This window comes from Muntiacus reevesi, chromosome X, assembly GCF_963930625.1.
Source record: "Muntiacus reevesi chromosome X, mMunRee1.1, whole genome shotgun sequence".
NCBI classification, from domain to species: Eukaryota; Metazoa; Chordata; class Mammalia; order Artiodactyla; family Cervidae; genus Muntiacus; species Muntiacus reevesi.
In genome coordinates this window covers 149252987-149272392 of record NC_089271.1, presented here as the reverse complement: position 1 = coordinate 149272392, position 19406 = coordinate 149252987, and the positions used below count along the sequence as shown (strand labels likewise).

The window sequence follows — 19406 nt, the reverse complement described above, 5'->3', positions numbered from 1 at the left end:
CATGTGCAATACATTAAAATATATAGAGATGTGTGAATATATATTTACATATGTATATGTAAATATATATATATGTGTGTGTGTGTGTGTGTATATATATATCACCGAAGGGCTACATATGCACACTCACTCACATGTCCGTGTGCATACCCCAACAGGACCCATCTATATGTAAACCAGATGCAGTCCATATCAGGCCAACTTGGACGCACATGAAAGCCCAAATTCAGCAGACTGCAGATTGCAACTACATTTGAGTAATCCTCCAGTTCCTTCTACCAAGTGTAAGGCCATTTAGAAATACACTGAGAAGAGCGCCTCTGGGTGTATGGCAGAGCCCAGGGCCCCTCTGGCAGTGCATAATTTGCCTGAGTAAGGACTGCAGGATTAAGATATCAAGGAGCTAGCTATCAAGGAGGAGGGACTTGTGTTATGTTGGGCCCTGAAACTAATAAGCAAACATCAATAGAATAACTTTAGCTCCAAGAACAAAGCACTAGTGTCATAGAATCCTTATATATCTCAGCTTTAAGCAAATTTCAGGCGGAAGCAAGGAGAAGTGTGTGTTGCTATTCATCAACATCCAGTGTGACCCAGAGAACTGGGCCCAGCTTCTGGGGGTGGATAAGTTCAAAGGTCAATCAGGCAGACTTGGAAGATAAAAAGAAGTTGCTTAAAATGGAAGGACTTGAAAGCAACATAAGAGGTTACAGGTATTGGTTTGGGTTTATAAATGTTCCAAGAAGCCAAACCTTGTATATGGCACCATTTGCAGCAATATCATTAACATTATTAATAATCATCAATAACATATTTATATATACAAAAATAGAGCAAAGCAATTCTATAAGAGGAGGTGAAAGTGAAGGTGAGGGTCTCTGCAGCTCAAATGTCAGTACACTTCAGGAAGATTCAGAACCAACAAAGACTGAGTGGCATGTATTTCTACAGTATACAGCCAAGAAGGGGACATCAAAGTGTTCCCTTTTCCTTCCCCCTGTGTAGGACTATACATTTCTCCCCACCTTTCCACGCTGTAATACATATCCATGCACACTTTAAAAGAGATGATGATATAGAGAGTCTGGAAGTCTTAAACTAAGTTGGAGCACCTTGGTTTCAAGCAAGTGCCCTTCATCTTTGAATTCCTTAGTGAATTTTGGATTCACTGACAGAGGGAAACTGTTATCTAATTCTTGTCTTTTAACAGCAGTCCTTAGGAGCCTGCCATCACCACTGCAGCCTTTTCCCATTGAAGGCGAATCACAGCACAGGCTCTTAGTATTTTTTTTTTTACAGAAGTCAGTTCTCTGCATTATACATCTTTCATCTCAGTTTTCCACTGTTGCTGAAATTTAGGTTCTCAGGCAACTGCCATTGCAGACAAAGCCAACAGCAAACACAGTGTGTGCAGCAAAGGGTAGGTGCAATGGCGAAGATACAGCTTAGTTAGGGCTTCCTTAAGCTTTCTTTTCCACACTTGAGCTTCTATAAGATGACAGAGCCAAAGGTGATGTCCACTGGGGGAAGCCTTGACACTTGAAAGGGAGTTAGCTACCCACTATGCCCCGCATAAAGACCACCACCCTAGGTTGGCATGATTCCTGAAGACTGAATGGGTATGGTTTTCTGTCATTGTTAACAGAGTCTTAGGAGAAATTTTCCATGACTTAATGTAGTGCAGTGTAGAGAATATTGAACCAGGAGCCAGAAGGCCTGTATTCAAGGCCCAACTCTATGAACTCTGTGTGTGACCTCGGGCAAATCTCTTACTATTTCTAGGCCTCAGTTTTTCCATCTGTAAAATAAGGGCATTGAACTAGATTAACAGTTAAGATTCCTCCCAGCTCTAAAGTTTTATGACTTTTTATGTCCAATATTAAGGCCTGAGCCATGCAGTCTCAGGGCAGTTAGCTTCTAACAGAGAACAGACCTCTGTAATATCCTTTGCTTTGTTCATTTAGCTATAAAGCACGTCTGCCTTTGGCACTTGGGTCAGACATACAAAGTTATGAGCATCCTGGTTTACTATCCTACTCAGCATGCTAGTGGAATCTGTCAGTACTCTAAGGTGATTACTGGGAAAAGGAGTTAAACTTGAACTCATTAAACCTGGAAATAGAAGTTAAGTTTGCCTCATATGCTCATAAACTGGTGAGTGTGGTTATGAGTGCACACACACTATTGCTAGTGATCAGTTCATTACAGTAATCAATTTCACTTAATAAAAATTAGCAAATAGTATAACAGCAAAGTTTGGTGTCAAAGGAAACACCAATGGGAAAAACAGCACTTCTTGATGTGTTAGAGAAACAGGCAGGAGGAGACATAAATCTGATGGGACACAATAGAAATACCTACAGAGAAAGGATTAGTCAGAGAGAGAATGGAGGAAGGAGAAGAAGGTAGGGAGAGAGGAAAAAACAGAGAGAGAGAGGAAAAATTGAAGAAGGAGTACAAAACAGAGTTAACAGAAGCGGAGGAAATGAGAGAGAAAAGACAAACAAGAGGGGCAGTAAACAGGGAGAAGGGGTCAGATTCCCTGGAATATTGAACACTGTTCCACATGGACCTGTGAAAACCATCTAACAGGAAAGCTTCCAAAGGCACTGTGGAAAGCAGAGTGATGCTCAGAGCCTGCATCGAGAGGTATCATGTTGGGGAGCCCCTAAACCTCCAGGTTGCTGGCTCTGTCAGCCCTCAGTGTCCAAATCTCATGCTTCTACATCACCTGAATTGGCCATGACAGCCATAAGGGCTGAGATGGTAGGGTATAAAAAGATTGAAGTGGAGCGGGATAGATACTGTGAGAAAGAACAAGGCGTCCTGCGCCAGGATGTACTTGACCATTCCCCTGACACTGCAGGAACGAAACTGGTGAGCCCTAATTTTGGCTACTTTCCTCCTCCTCCCCTTCTTCAAAGATGAGGCCTATGCTTTACTGATGGGGGCTAGGAAAAAGCTCCGGATCCCTTTGGTAGGAAGGTCATACAGACTTTTCCTGGGCCTTGGGGAAGGGTGCACTACCAGAAGAGATTTTTCTGCACACAGTGTTGGTGTGCCTCTTACAACGGCAGCCTGGTCGCCTGAGACTATCATAGCCCTGCTGGCACAGATGGAGGCATCCACGGGTAGGCAGGTAGCAGCACAGGCAGGGTAAGAAGAGGGAGATGAGGCTCATGGCTGCCCAGCGGACGAGGCAAGAGCCAGGCCCACAGGAGCAGGGCTCATCGGCGCAGTTGTCTTCATCGTCAGTGGAACAGTGGTAGAAGAGGCCCTTAACACAGCAGAGACAAGTGCCATAATCTAAGAGGCTCTCAGCAGAGCAAAGGCAACGCTGGTTGCATAGCCAGCAAGCGGGGAGAGGGCGAGCTGCTGTACAGAGGACACACTTGCAGCGCCCACACTCCTCACAGATGAAGAGGTGCTCACTGGGGTGCATAGCAGATTGCTCAGCTTCTCCCTTCAGAGCACCATCAGCCTTTGGGTGGGCTCCTGTTCCAGGCTGGGTTCGGATGATGGACTGACCTGAAGGTGAGGGCGTAATGCTGGCCAAGAGCCTTTGATCAGAGGCAGTGGTACTATGGGACATTGAGCTGGCAATGCTAGACTGGCTCAAATGCTGAGGCAAGGGCTGCAACTGATGGCACTGGCTGAGACTGCGGGGCAGAGCAGTGGGCATGGTAGCCAGGGACCAATCAGATTTGTGGGTTTGTACAATAAGGGAAGGGCTGGAGAGGGCCTGTTTACAGGGAACTGGAGGACGGTCCACATAATCATTGCTAGCATGAGTAGAGCGCAGTTGTTCAATAGGCAGAATTTGTTGGAAATCATCTGTCACTGCAGCATCCATTTTGCCTCGATTCTTGAGTTCTGAGTGGTTTTGGGTCAGGGTGGCACTTATGGTGATAAAGAGCCCTTGTAGTTACATGGGTCTTAGGGCACATCAGAAAATCCTAGGAGAGAAAGAATAAAAACAATAAATAAAAACACACAGGCATGAGTACCTTGCAGGAAACCAACAAAGCACAGGCCCCTATCCCCAGCACTACCTTAAATCACTTTAGTCTTCATGATTCTGTAATTGACCTCATCTATTTTTTATAGGCATGTCTGGTCTTCTCATCCAGACTATAAAGCACATTGGGAGCAAAGATCTGATTGTGGATTCCTTTTGTATTTCATCATATGACTAGGGTCATAGGAGCAGTTAGCTCATTCAGATGTTTCCTAACTGAGAAATCTAGGCCTTAAGCATCAAAATTCTAATAAAGCTATCAAATGCAAAGGTCACATTTTGAGATTTTACAGAAAAACGCAAATGGATTTTTTGGTCAACCCAATATATATATACATCAAAGCTTTCATTTCAGTGAAATTTATAAGCATAAATAAACAAATGATAAAGGACACTGTTTGATGCAATGAATACAGGCAAACAAGCAAGATGCAATAATATTAATAGCAGAGATATGGCAAAGACACAAAGGGCAGAAATTAGACTATCTATAGAATAGCAGGGAAAAGGTCTTCCTAAGAATATAAAAAAATCCAAGACTAATCATCTTGCAGTTCTCCTCACTTCATAAGCTGCTTTAATTTATTGAGGAGGTAATTCTTTTAAATGGCGGCATGACTCCAGAATCAAACTTTTGTACACACAGGAGTAACCCTGGTAATGGGGAACCTTAAAAGAAGAGACCTGAATTAATTCAAATATCACCTGTAATTATACTTATTACGACCCTAAGTCAAGTCTATACTGATGGGATTTATTAGGTAGAATCTGCTTGGACTGCTTTTCTCTACCTTATATAATAAACTGGCTTTCTTAAAGAACAACAATGCTTTTATACAAAATTTAACCTAAGCTGAATATCTGGAAAATATATTCTCTCCTGATTCGATCGAGCCTCATACTGATAATGATGATCACGAGGAAAATACTGTTCCAACAGTAGATTATTGTTTTGCACCATCTGGAAGACTGAACACCCTAAAAAGGAAACCTAAACAAAAATCTAAGACTCATCTTGGAGGCATTAGGACCTAGGAAACACTAGCATGAATAAAGTATATGTTTGAAATCCATCAGATTTCAGGCCTCCTCAAAATAGATCGATTACTCACACTACTGTATGGGATGGAAAGCTTGAATGAGTAATAGAAAGGAACAAGTAACAGAGGATAGTGCTTGATTAGGTTTCCATAAGCAAGCAAGCATGACACTGAAATGTGCCCAAAGCTCAATAGCAAGGGAAAAAAAAGATGTAGTTCATATAGGACTCAGTGGCTAATAATACAATTGGACTCATTGCCTTTGAGGTTATATCCCAAAGCAAACCTATTTAGTTGAATTTTCATCTGTTCATTTTTTAGAAAGAAGATTTAGTTTGGTTAAAAATAACTTTTTCTGCCACATCACATCAAAAAACCAGTCTGACTATAATTTCACTTTTTAGCTACTTGTTTCAGTGTTACTCAATACAGCACAAGAAAATGCAGATAAACATTATGGAGATTCTAAGACTCAAATATGCAACCTTTGTCAAATCACTTACTTCTTTTGGGCCTCAGTTCCACTATCTATATAATTATAGGGGTGGCCTAGGTGATTTTGAAGGACTCTGACCCACTATGGTCTGTAATTATTTAACTATACAATTTGACAAAAGAATTCTCTTCATACCTTCTAAATCTTCAGCCCTTGAGGGTAAACTGGGCAACATGCCCTTGTTTACCCAGGCATTCAAAAGCAAAATGGGTTGGACTCACAGTCCCCCTGAAGTCTTACACCTCTACCTTTGCTGTACCTTTGTTAAGACTCACAGTTCCAGCATTAGAAAGGAACAGGTAGTTTTCATTTGAACACCCAAATAAACAAAGACACACTGTTCAGCCAGTTTGCAGGGTGTCTAGGATTGGGAAGAGTCTTTTGACAACTATATAAGAAATAAATGTATTCCCTATTGATGAGATAAATAATGTGTGGGGCCCTTCAAGCCCTTTACACTGTATAAAAATAATACATACGCTGGATGCATTTTAGACTCACTGATTTCCCAAAGGAAACTAGATTTGAACATACTGGAAATTCCAAGGATCAATAACTCAAAGGAAAGCATTCAAGGTCTTAACATTACAGGAGATAATCATATGGGATTCCAAGGATGTTACTAGATATCTCAGAGATTTGCCCAGAAGGTTGAAAGGTAAGCTTGGAGGAATTTAGGTCATAATAGAAATGACTCAGAACCATGAGGGGATTCTATCTTGGCAGCAAAAGGGTATACGGTGTTTAGGTTAAGAGAGTGTATTTGGATATTGGTTAGACTGCTGCAAGACTGGAGAGTTCAGATACTTGGTTGGGTGATTAAAGGAAGCTTTGGGCATCAGTCTGGGATGATGAACTACTACTGTCTTGCTTCCAGATAAGGGGATTGATGAGATGAACTCGGAAGGTTTCTTCCTGCTCTATAAAATCTTTCTGAGAATGAAGAGTGGAAGATCTGCAATATGGTGGGCAGTAGGACCTGGGTAAAATCAGGATATTGAGGAGGATAAACCAGTATTGAATGACAATAAATTGTTTGCCATTCCGGATGTGCTGAATCCAATCTGCCTAACAGGATGAACTGAAATAGATACTGGAGGGGAAGGTAAGTGGGGGCGGGGTGGAGTGGAGAAACAAATAGACAGGAGGACTGTGCAGCCCACAGATTAGATGAAAAACTACTACTACTGCCTGCATGTTTAGGATTCAGAAACCCACTCATTAAAGGGCCATTCATTGTGAGCAGCAACAGTGAAGCAACGGACTGTGCTGCGGGTCAATTCCATATTCTATGAAGTGAGAGAGAGAATATACATATCACATATTATTAACTAGGAGCCAAGGTGATTACAAGTCTTGGCTGCACATGGATGGGATCTAGTGATTTCTGTCACGTAGTGCCTCTGCAGTAATGAATGATGCATTGTAAACCCACTCCCATCTCGGTCCCTCTGGCCAGGTGCTCATAGCTTTCTCAACAGTGTTTCTGTAGCCCTGAAATTTGCTATGTTCAACCTAAACAGAAATGTCTTTTCTTATGCGAACTTGGGGACTCAAAAGCTAAATCCATTCAAGAAATGCTGTTTGTTAATGAAAGAAAAAATGTCTTTTCTCCCTGGAACCGAACAGCTGCCATGTTGAGACTTAAATTGCAAACTTTCCTAGCTAAAGCCCTTCTATGCTAACCCCCTTAAGAGGCTTTTGATTTGGGTGATAAATCCTTTCTGATATGGTATGACTCAAGCTTGATTTCAAGGAAGAAGGGAGAAGAGAAGGCTGGCTCCTGTTTTCTCCTGTTCCTATGGATTCAATGCTGTTTTGTACCTTGCTGTGTAACGGCTCTGGGGTGTGTTGCTTTTTTTTTTTTCCTGTGCTCTGCTGTTATATACACTCGTTCTCAGAATAACCAAAAGCAAACATAAGGGGGATTTCTGCTATGGCTTTCTGTGTTTTCTTAGTTCTACTGTTCCAAAGTCTGCTCTCTCAAAATCCCTCTCTGTGCAAAAGCATTTGCATCTCTATCAAAGCACTCCCCCCTGACAAATACCAAGTTGTATATAGTTTACATTACTAACCTCTCAGCCACTGAGTGGGCCTCCCTCCTACCACATACATCTTGTTGGAGCTGCCAGGTTCTCACCACATTTAACTCTTAACTTGTCACTTTGCTACCCTAGTCCTATTCATTACCTTCACAGTTTCATTAAGACACACAGCAGTTTATTTCCAACCAGAGAGTCTTGCAGCTGTAAGAGCTTGCCTTTTTAAAGATAGGGGCATTTTAGTGATGAACCATGTAAGGAAAACTTGTAATATCAAGTGAATTCACAAACTTTTAATCCTGAAGAAAATGCTAGTTGTTCATTTAAGAAGTGGGAATCTTTCTTTAAACCCCAAATTCTTTTATAAGAGACAGGAAGCTGAGTTCTGGGTGACTGTGGGCAAGTGACTTCTGTTCCAGGCCTGTTTCTTCATCTGCAAAATGAGGGAGGGGGGCGGTATTAAAGGAAGGTTTGAAAAGTCCTTTGTTGTCCCTACGCTCTAAATTTTTATGATGGGTTTGCTGGTTGTATTCCTCTGCCTCAGAAGTCTTTCATGAAGAATTAGCGTCCTTTCCCTCAGGTTCTTTACTTCCCCACTAACTCAGCTTCTTAACTCTGACTCCAAGTCACCCAGATCACTCACTAACTAGGTTGTTTCTCAGCTAGAGAGGCATAAAACAGAAAACAAGCAAAAGGCCAAAATGGATAGAATGGTAAAACAAAGTCTTAGAAATTTTTATTTAGAAGTTTAGGGAACAGGATTAATACTTCTTTAGGGATAAAAAGCTAGCCTGTGCCTTATCTGTATGTATGTGTGCAGCTGACTTGTTGGGAACATGATTTAATACCTGGTATAGCAAATTATGTTACAGTGAGGCTCTAATGCACCCAGAAAAGCAACAATAGTTTGCATTTCAAAATAGATTTTCCGTTTAAGAGTTCAAGCTCTGTTTTCCATTCATTGAACATGGGTTTGCAGCATACAGAGGCCAGTGGCAATGATCATTAGACAAATGGAAAGGAATATGCACCACGGTCCTAGGTCTTATCAAACGTCTATTGGCTAACCAGACATGCTGACAGGTTCTCACTCTGGACAAAATTTCCATATGCCACACAGAGACATGTGCACACACACCCCGGCCTGGATCCAAAGATTTCTAAATCATTGCTCTGACTCAATGTAAGTAGGGGGTTATGCCGTGTCAGCTTGCGCCATTTCTACCCAGAGCAAGGTGATGTGATGAAATCTGAGCGATGCACAGCCCAGACTTGTGAGCCAATCGGAGACTAGCCCTGCACTGACAGGATGCCCGCTGGGCAGCCAGACTGGCCTCAGCACGGGTTCCCCCTACGTTCTCAGCTTGGGTGGTTAGGCTGCGATACCCAGGGCTTAGGCAAGCCCCACAATTCATCTTAAGGTCAACAGCCTAGAAATTCCATTGACATCGGGCTGCAGGAAGAGTGATTTCGAAGTTCCCTTTCGATTTAGCCATGTCCAACATGGATAGTTTTCTGCAAGGGGCTGTTTCATTGAAATCTCATTTGAACGGTTTTCATTTTATTTCACCCATGCGCTTGAGCTTGTGCGCGTGCACAGACACGCTCTCTCTCTCTCTCACACACACACACATACACAGACACACACACACACACGCACAATGACGGGAATGAATGGCAATCTGTGCATTGCATAGAAAGGATTCTGAGGTCTTGAGCTCATGGCTCAGCTTACCTTGAAGCAAGGGCTGAGCCATGCTGAGAGAAGTCGAACTCATGGTCCATCTGGCTCAAAGGACCTCTTCTTCTCCCGAGTCTTTAGGTTTCTCCACCTCTCTTCGGAAAGTCTGAATGAAAACTCCTTCCCTGGCAGTGGAGCCAGAAACAGAGATAGTTCTGTCTCGGGCTTTCTGACACAGCACAGAAAAGGGAAAGGGAGGAAAGGAAAAAAGAGAGAGAGAGAGACGGTGGCGCTGAGGAGCAGAGTCGGACTTGTAGTAGCAGATACTTTGTGTAGATTTTCCATGCAGATCTCAATCCTGATGCACGTATTCCCCAAAGAAAGCTCAGCAGGGTAAGTTGTTCACCTCCTCCTCTTTCTCCTCCTCCTATTTCTCCTCCTCGTCCTCCCCCGCCTCTTTCTCCTCCCCCTTCTCCTCCTCCTCCTCCTTTTTCCCCCTCCTCCAGCCTTTTCCTTCCCCTTCTCTTCCCCTCCCCCGCCCCTCACCCCTTCCCTCCTCCCTCCTCCCTCCTTCCCCTCCTCCTCCTCCTCCCCTGATGCCTCCGCCTCGGTCTCCCTTCCCATCTGACAGCTGAACCGAAGCCGCAGTAACTGCGGTGGGAGACCCGGGGTCTCTCAACCGAGCCCGAGATACCGCTAGGGTCCGATGACTTGTGTAGCTTCGGGGGCGTGGGTAGAGCGTCCGCAGAGAGCGGAGCTGCGGGGTGATTGGAGGCGGGAGGAAGGGGGGATGAGATCGCAGTGTGTGTGCAGCTTGCTCGGCGAGCCCGCTGTTTTGTGAATGTAGACATTTTCTCGAGGTCTTGTGAATGGGTTATAAGGGAGGATGGGAGGGGAGAGATTTAATGCTCCTTGTTAGAGCCTCTCTCTCCGCGCGCCCCCCCCCCCAACCCCCCAGCCTTCCCCCTCATTTGCTTTCCCGGAGCTATAGCTCTTAATGCTTGCCTAAGTGGCGTCATCCCAGCTGAAATTGAATCGACCCATTAGAACTCCCCATAGGAATTTCTGTATCCGGTCCCTGGGTAATGACTGAAACAGGATTTAAAGGGGAGTGGGGGTGGGGCGGAGAGGAACAATTTTAAGGAGTCCTCATTTAATATCTTTGCCAATTGCGGTCCTATCGAACCTTTCAGCCCTGATTGAATGATCGCAGCTTCAGCTGACCAGAGACCGCGCTTCCCCTTTGTTTCAGGGTCTCTCCCACCTCTTTTGCACATTCGTTCCCATTTTTTGAGCCCTAATAATGATTATCCATCCATCATCCATTGAGGAACCATTCCTTTCCCTTTCTGGGTTGAATATGTTATATATCCAGCAAATATTTGTCAGTGCCATCTTTTGTGCTTGGTATTGTGGATTCAATAAGAGAGACCAAATTCCTGCCTTCAGGGGGCCTCCTTGGGACTGCCAGGCTCCAGAAAATAATGAAGCTTTTGCCATTTTCTCTTCAAGTGAAGGACAAAGCTTTCTGGAAATGATCCTCAGTGCATATTTAATTCAATAGGAAAATGTCTTCCTCCTGGGCATGCAGACAGAAGCACTTGAATGAAAACAAGCCTCACATTTAAAATAGATCTGATTTCAAGTTCTGCTTCAATGGACAAGTAGCAGGAGCTTGACCATCGACATTCTTAGGATACTTTGGTTACCCCATCTATAAAATTGAGATGGTAAATGGCGACAGTTCAGAGTAAAACAAACTGTGAGTTAGGAAACTCAAATTCTTAATCTTACTCTAACTCCTTGTGTGACCTTTGCAATTTACTTTCCCCTCTAGTGCCTCAATCTCTACATTTACATGAGGGTATCTGATTGGGCAATTGCTAAAGTCCCTTTTAAGCTCTGACATTATTTACACCCTCTCAGGAAGGTTAAGAAAACAAAAGAAATCGTGTGGTTCTGCATGTGCACGTAGCAGTGTCAAAGGTTCTCCAAACTGTTCCGTTCATGTGTATGTATGTGTGTGTGTGCACGCATACATACATATATATGCGTTTGTGTGTGTGTATATATATAAATAGATACACACATTTCTAACCAAATCCACATCTCTACCCAATCAGAAATTCCAGTGAAGACATTTTCCTATGTGATTCTTCTCTTTTGTAGTTCAACCCTCTTCCTTACTTTTAACATTGACCTAAGCTTATCAAGATCACAAAAACCATTAAACTAATAAATATGTAGATTCATCAGCAGCAAAGGATAGATTTCCTGATATGTTCATTCATCCATTTACTCAACAGTTATTTACTGCATGTCAGCTACGTGCAATAGCTGTACTAACTAGATTCAGGTCGAACAGATCAGAGTTCACATTTTTGCCCCTCAATTTGTGAGCTATCTGACTTTGGGAAAATCAATTCACCTCTCTGGATCCTGTTTCTTCATCTTTAAAATGGAGTTAACAGTATTTCCTACTTCACAAGATCGTGTTGTTTCCTATAGATTAAACAGAGTCTTGCATTTAAAAGTTTTGTCATGTGTCTGGCATAGCTAAGTGTTCAAAGAGCAGTAGATATCAGTATTTAGAACTTGTTCTCACTAATGTAGCCTGTAGGATAGGCAAGAGATGATTTTAATTTGAAGCCTTTTTTTAAGTCCAGCTTTAAAGCTGAACAGATATGTGCCAAATATATCTTCCTTAAATGTGGCTTATTGTCACACTCTATGCCTTTGTTCAAAAACTTATTTCTAATTCCTAGAGCATTAAGTCTAAATTACTTTGCCTGTCAATCAAGTTATTCTCCAACTATATACATTCCACTTCTCTCCTTAACATATCTTAACATAAGACAAGTTGATTGTTTCACTCTTTTCAGATATCATTTAACATGGCTATCTCTAGTCCAGCTTTTCATATGTATCCTCCACATGAATTATATATATTCATTTTCTACCTTCAGATCTTAATTCCTCTGTGACTCCTTCTCTGACTAGTAAAACTCCTTTGTGCTCTAAAGCCCTATGGTAGTTTTTACAGATACCCTAATTTATTTTTACATTTGTAACTTCTACAACACTTCTAACTATGTCCTGTCCTCATTATTCAGTATACTCTGTTAGATATACTCTTCCTTCTTTCAAAAATTTTTTGAATGAGCCCTCATATTACAAATAATCTGAACAACTAGTTACTTTAAAGTGTGAAAAGATGTCATTAACACACTATAAAACTATAATTGGAGATGTCTAAAACATAGCAATAAGGACACTATTTGGAGGGGTGAGTGCTTTTTCTGGTGTATATTAAGGTTAGTTATTTATTTTTTGAAAATCACTTCCTTTTAGAATAGATGAGTTGACCTGTGCTGAGATAGTATCTCCAAATTCCATTGGAACCGAATTAAGGTCAGTAAGGTGTCTATAAAAAGAAAAAAAGGCCTGAGATTGGGAAACAGCAGACCTGTGTTCGCTTCTAGGCCCAACACTGTCACTAACTAGCTGTATGGTCTTGGACAACTCAGTGAATCTGTCAAAACCTATTTCCTGAAAAGCACAGTATTAACAAAAGAGCTAAGAATGTATATCTTCTGAAATACCCTGAATCTAACAAGTTTGTAAAATAAGATGTCAGGTATCACATAGTGAATCTTGTAATGCTTCAACATTGATTTATATAAAAAATTGTACTGTCCTGATATCAAAAATAATGAAACTACAAGTAATTTAGAAATATAAGAGCCTAAAGTACAAATAAAAATATTCATGTTTGTTTCCAAAAGTCATTTATTCATTAAGTAAGCACTAATTGTGTGAACAATGTGCCAGGCCCTGGGGTGGGGATGTATCAGTGAAGAAAAATATGATAAACATTTTGTTTACATTAAAATAAATAACTTTCTAGAATGGGAGAGAAGACATTATAATTAAGGATGATAAAGAAGAGGACAGATACCTAACTGGCCTTTTGGGGAGAGAGGTGATTAAGCAAGGACTTTTCTAAAGTGAATGACTTTTAGGCTAAGGTCTACAGGATATATGTTAAGGAGGCATTTCAGGAGGAGTGAACAAAATAGTCAAAGGCAACAGAATATATAACCACACAGAATATTCAGGAATGCTTAGAGCAAAAGTCCTTGAAGTGATTTGCAGATGAGAGGGTTCCGTGGTGTAGCGATTAAGAGTCTAAGTTCCGGAGTGGGTTGACCTAAATCAAATCTCTGGTCTGCAACTCGCCAGTTGTGTAACCTTGACCAAGTTACTTAATAACTTTGGACCTTGGTTTCTCATTTGTAAAATTAGTACAATTTATGCATATACCTCATAGGTTTGTTGTGAGAATTAAATGGATTAAAACATGTAAAATGCTTAGAACAGTGTCTGGCACAGAGTAAATATCTCTCCCAACCACTTGAATGTTAACTTCATAAGGGAAGGAAATTTAGTTTTTGAATCACCAGCACTTAAATAACGAGTGACTCACCTAAAAGGTGAGAAGGTTAAATCATCTCAGCTGTTTTCATTGTTGCCTTATTATAGGACCACAGAGTAAATATATGGTAATGAATTAATATTTAAAATAAATGTACTAACTATATTGTTAATAAAGATATTATACTATATATATATAAAGAAGGCTGAGCACTGAAGAACTGATGCTTTCTAACTGTAGTGCTGGAGAAGACTCTTGAGAGTCCCTTGGACAGCAAGGAGATGAAACCAGTCAATCCTAAAAGAAATCAACCGTGAATATTCATTGGAAGGACTGATGCTGAAGCTCCAATACTTTGGCTACCTGATGCAAAGAGCTGACTCATTGGAAAAGACCCTGATTCTGGGAAAGATTGAAGGCGGGAGGAGAAGGGGATGACAGAGGATGAGATGGTTGGATGGCATCACTGACTCAATGGACATGAGTATGAGTAAACTCTGGGAGTTAGTGATGGACAGGGAGGCCTGGCATGCTGCAGTCCATGGGGTCTCAGAGAGTTGGACACAACTGAGCCACTGAACAACAACGATGAATGCTATATGCTAATTAATATATAATTAATAAATGAACCCCTGCTCTCAAGTGGCTCATAATTCAGTAGGAAAGATACCAAATAAACAAATGTAATAAAGGATGATAAGTGCTATGGTAAGGAGCAGAGAAGCAACACACCTAATCCAGTATTATGGAGGCTATGGAATTCTTCCTTAAAAAGATAATGTTTAACTATAAATTTAATGGATGAGATGGCCATTACAGCCAGAGGGAATAGCATGTACAAAAGCCAAGAGGATGGCCTGCAAAAAGAAACAAGACTGAATCTCTCAAACTTAGCATAATGTCTGACGTAGAGTAGATGCTCAGAAAATATTCAATAAATAAGAGAATAATTTAAAATCTGTGACAATCTAGAAAGGTTGGATGGGGAGGGAGATGGGAGGGAGGGGACATGGGTGTACCTACGGCTGATTCTTGCTTATGTTTGACAGAAAACAACAAAACTCTGTAAAGCAATTATCATTCAATTAAAAAATAAAGTGGCAAAAAATCATTGCAAGCAGAGATAACAGAATGAACAAAAATACAAAGGTGTGCAAGCATATAGGGGTGGGGAATACATGTAACTCCATGGCTGATTCATGTCAATGTATGACAAAACCCACTGCAATATTGTAAAGTAATTAGCCTCCAACTAATAAAAATAAATGAAAAAAAAAAGGTGCGCAAGCAACATGTTTATAAACTACCCTGAGAGTGTCCTCTATACTCATAGCCTGAAGAAGTGAGGAGCAGAAATTTTCTCTAGAAGATGCCACCTACATATTTGTATTTGTAAATGTACTGAGCTTATTTAGATTTTATTAAATTATAGAACGTAAAGTTCAGAGATAAAGCCACCCACCACCTTCGGTCACCTAATCTATGACAAAGGAGGCAAGAATACAATGGAGAAAAGACAGTCTGAATAAACTCAAAATGGATTAAAGACCTAAATACAAGGCTGTACACTATAAAACTCCTAGAAAAAATATAAGAAGAAAACTCTTTGACATAAATTGCAGCAATTATTGCAGACCATTTTTTTGATTCACCTCCTAGAGTAATGAAACTAAAAATAAAAATAAACAAATAGGACTTAATTAAAGCTTAAAGTTTTTGCACAGCAAAGAAAACCATAAGCAAGATGAAAAAAAAAAAACTATTAGAATGGGAGAACATATTCAAATGAAGCAACTGACAAGGGGTTAATCTCCAAAATATACAAACAGCTCATGCAGCTCAATATCCCCCCAAAAAAAATAAGAGAGAGAGAGACACACAACCCAACCAAAACATGGGTGGAAGACCTAAATAGACATTTCTCCAAAGAAGACACACAGATGGCCAAGAGGCACATGAGAAGATGCTCAATATCACTCATTACTAGAGAAATGCAGATTAAAACTAGAATGAGGTGTTACCTCACACCAGTCAAAATGGTAATCATCAAAAAATCTACAAACAATAAATGCTGGAGAGGATGTGGAGAAAAGGAACCCTCCTACACTGTTGGTGGAAATGTAAATTGGTACAGCCACTATGAAGAACAATATGGAGGTTCCTTAAAAAACTAAAAATAGAACTACCATATGACCCAGCAATCCCACTCTTGGGCATACACCCCAAGAAAACCATAATTCAAAAACATACATACACTTCCACATTCACTGCAACACTGTTTACAATAACCAGGACATGGATGCAGCCTAGAGGTCCATCAACAGAGGAATGGATAAAGAAGATGTGGTACATATATACAATGGAATATTACTCAGCCATGAAAAGAAAAAAATTAGGTCATTTGTAGAGACCTGGATGGACCTAGGGTCTGTCATACAGAGTGAGGTTAAGCCAGAAAGAGAAAAATAAATATCATATATTAACGTATATGTGAAATCTAGAAAAACAATACAGATGAAGCTATTTGCAGGCAGGAATAGAGATGCAGCCATGGTGAATGGACATGTGAACAAGGGTGAGGGGTTGGGATGAATTGGGAGAGTAACCTTGACATATATACACTACCATGTACAAAATAGGTAGCTAGTGGGAAGCTGCTATCTAGCAAGGGAGCTCAGCTTGGTGTTCTGTAATGACTGAGAAAGGTGGGTTGAGGGGAGGTGGAATGGAGAGAGGTCCAAAGGAAGGGGATATATGTATACATATAGCTGATTCACTTCATTGTACAGCAGAAACCAACACAACATTGTAAAGCAACCGTTGTTGTTGTTTTTCAGTCACTAAGTTGTGTACAGCTCTTTGTGACCACTTGGACTGCAGCATGCCAGGCCTCCTTGTCCTTCACTACCTTCTGGAGTTTGCCCAAATTCATGTCCATTGAGTCGGTGATGCCATCCAACCATCTCCTCCTCAGTCACCCCCTTCTCCTCCTGCCCTCAATTTTCCCCAGCATCAGAGTCTTTTCCAATGAGTTGGCTCTTTGCAACAGGTGGCCAAAGTACTGGAGCTTCAGCTTCAGCATCAGTCCTTCCAATGAAGATTCAGGGTTTATTTCCTTTAGGTTTGACGGGTTTGATCTCCTTGTTGTCCAAGAGACTCTCAAGAGTCATCTCCAGCGCCACAATTCGAGAACATCACTTCTTCAGTGTTTGGCCTTCCTTATGGTCCAGCTCTCACATCCCTACATGACTACTGGAAAAATCATAGCTTTGACTACATGGACCTTTGTTTGCAAAATGATGTATTTGCTTTTTAATATATTGTCTATATTAGTCATAGCTTTCCTTCCAGGGAACAAGCTGCAGGCACCATCCACAGTGATTTTGGAACCCAAGAAAAAATTTCTTCTACAAAGTCATGTAGGTCTTCATAGAATGGGTCAACTTCAGCTTCTTTGGCATCAGTGCTTGGGGCATAGGGTTGGATTACTGTGATGCTGAGTGGTTTTCCTTGGAAACAAACCAAGATCATTCTGTTGTTTTTGAGACTATACCCAAGTACTGCATTTTGGACTCTGTTGACTATGAGGGCTACTCCATTTCTTCTAAGGGATTTTTTTGCCCACACTAGTAGATATAATGGTCATCTGAATTAAATTCACCCATTCCCATAGTCCATTTTGTTCAAAGTACTGAACAAAGCATATCATTGATTCCTAAGATATTCAAGCTTGCTATCTCCTCCTTGACCACGTTCAGTTTACCTTGATTCATGGACCTAAACTTTCTGGCTCCTATGCAATATTGTTATTTGCCACTTTGAACTTTACTTTCACCACCAGACACATCCACTACTGAGTGTCATTTCTGCTTTGGCCCAGCCTCTTCATTTTTTCTGGAGTCATTAGTAACTGCCCTCTGCTCTTGCCCAGTAGCATAGTGTACACTTTCTGACCTGGGGGGCTCATCTTCCGGTGTCATATCTTTTTACCTTTTCCTATAGTCCATGGAGCTCTCGAGGCAAGAATACTGGAGTAGTTTGCCATTTCCTCCTTCAGTGGACCACGTTTCATCAGAACTCTTCACTAGGAATTCTGTGAAGTGTCAGGATGCCTCACTGTGACCTGTCTGGCTTGGTTGACCCTGAACAGCAAGGCTCATAGCTTCACTGAGTTACACAAACCCCTTCACCATGACAAGGCTGTGATCCATTAAGTGGTGTAAAGCAACTATATCCCCTTTGAAAAAAATAATGGAAACAATTAAACTTTGACAAATAATAAAAAGAAAGAAAAAATAAAACTAGAAAAAAGAAGAAAAAATAAATTGTAGGGAGTGAAATATATTATACTTAAAAAACTTTGTATGATAGTCCAATAGAGTGCCTAAAATAATCATTCAGTTAGTTCAGTTCAGTCGCTCAGTCAAGTCCAACTCTTTGCGACCCCATGGACTGCAGCACACCAGGCCTCCCTGTCCATCACCAACTCCTGGAGTTTACCCAAACTCATGTCCATTGAGTCGGTGATGCCATTATCATTTTCATGTGATTATCATTATCATGATTTCCCTGGTGGCTCAGACGGTAAAGCACCTGCCTACAATGCAGGAGACCCGGGTTCAATCCCTGTGTCAGGAAGATCTCCTGGAGAAGGAAATGGCAACCCACTCCAGTATTCTTGTCTGGAAAATCCCATGGACGGAGGAGCCTGGTAGGCTACAGTACATGGGGTTGCATATGATGCCATAATCATTATCGGAGTCTTAATCCATAAACCCAATCAAATAAGAAGTTCTCTCAGCCTATAAGTATAACCTATTCTCTCTTATTTTATCTGCATAAAACACCTACTCTGCACAAATTCTGAAAGTCTTTCCTCATTCTCTTTTTCCCAGAATACAGCTCAAACCTATTGAGAATTTGCAAGTCCTGTATGAAACCAGCTTTATCCACACTCGACCGGAATCAAGAGGAGCTCTTTAGAAGTGCCAGATGAAAAGATGGCCTATCTTCATCCTGATTCAACAGTGATGAAGGTCAGAATAAGCAAACAATGCCAAGCAAACTGAAATTCTTAACCAAGAAACTTATAGGGATGGTCATAATTATTTTCTTTTCCACAGAAGCTGACAAACAAGTATAGGAACAATATCACCATGAGACAATGGTATGGAAAAGTCAGAGAGAGAAAAACAACTTATAGAGAGAGGTAGGAGGGAGAGACAATGTGGTCCTGGGGAAAAGAAAACTGAATTGAGTAAGGAAATGTAAACTCCAGTATTCTCACCTGCTGTTTGACTTTGGCAGGTCATTCTTCATCTCTAGGCTCTATTTTTCTCATCTATAACATAGTAAGTTTCAATGTAATTCAATAAACCAAACATACTGAGCACCTAGTTAATGTCAGGCAATATACTTGATCAGTACAGAGATGAATGTGACTATATGCCATGTAGTAGGTCCTCATTACATACTGGTTAAATGAATAAATTAGTGGTCTTATCCTCTCATTATTTATAGTCTAGTAGACTAAATAGACATGTAAACACATAAACTATGATAAAATCTGTCACTAAATCAAATGAGATATGATTGTGGCCTGAATCCAGGTAAGGACAGTGTAGATGAAGAAAAGTGTATGATAGGTAGAATGTGGGTGTTTTTATGCACTTATTCGCTTATTCTGACTTATTC

General features: G+C 41.0%; 1 protein-coding gene and 1 non-coding gene across 2 annotated transcripts; one reads left to right on the top strand and one right to left on the bottom strand.

Moving 5' to 3' along the window:
• Nucleotides 1-222: 222 nt before the first annotated feature.
• On the bottom strand, nucleotides 223-9603 carry SPRY3 (sprouty RTK signaling antagonist 3). The gene is made up of 2 exons (XM_065915677.1): nucleotides 9332-9603; nucleotides 223-3956 (listed from the first exon to the last, which is right to left on the bottom strand). Exon 2 carries the CDS (start codon nucleotides 3851-3853, stop codon nucleotides 2987-2989), a length of 867 nt encoding a protein of 288 aa, XP_065771749.1. The 5' UTR covers nucleotides 3854-3956; nucleotides 9332-9603; the 3' UTR covers nucleotides 223-2986.
• Nucleotides 9604-18278: 8675 nt separating this feature from the next.
• TRNAC-ACA (transfer RNA cysteine (anticodon ACA)) lies at nucleotides 18279-18351 on the top strand. The gene has a single exon. It is a non-coding gene; the product is annotated as a tRNA-Cys (tRNA).
• Nucleotides 18352-19406: the final 1055 nt, after the last annotated feature.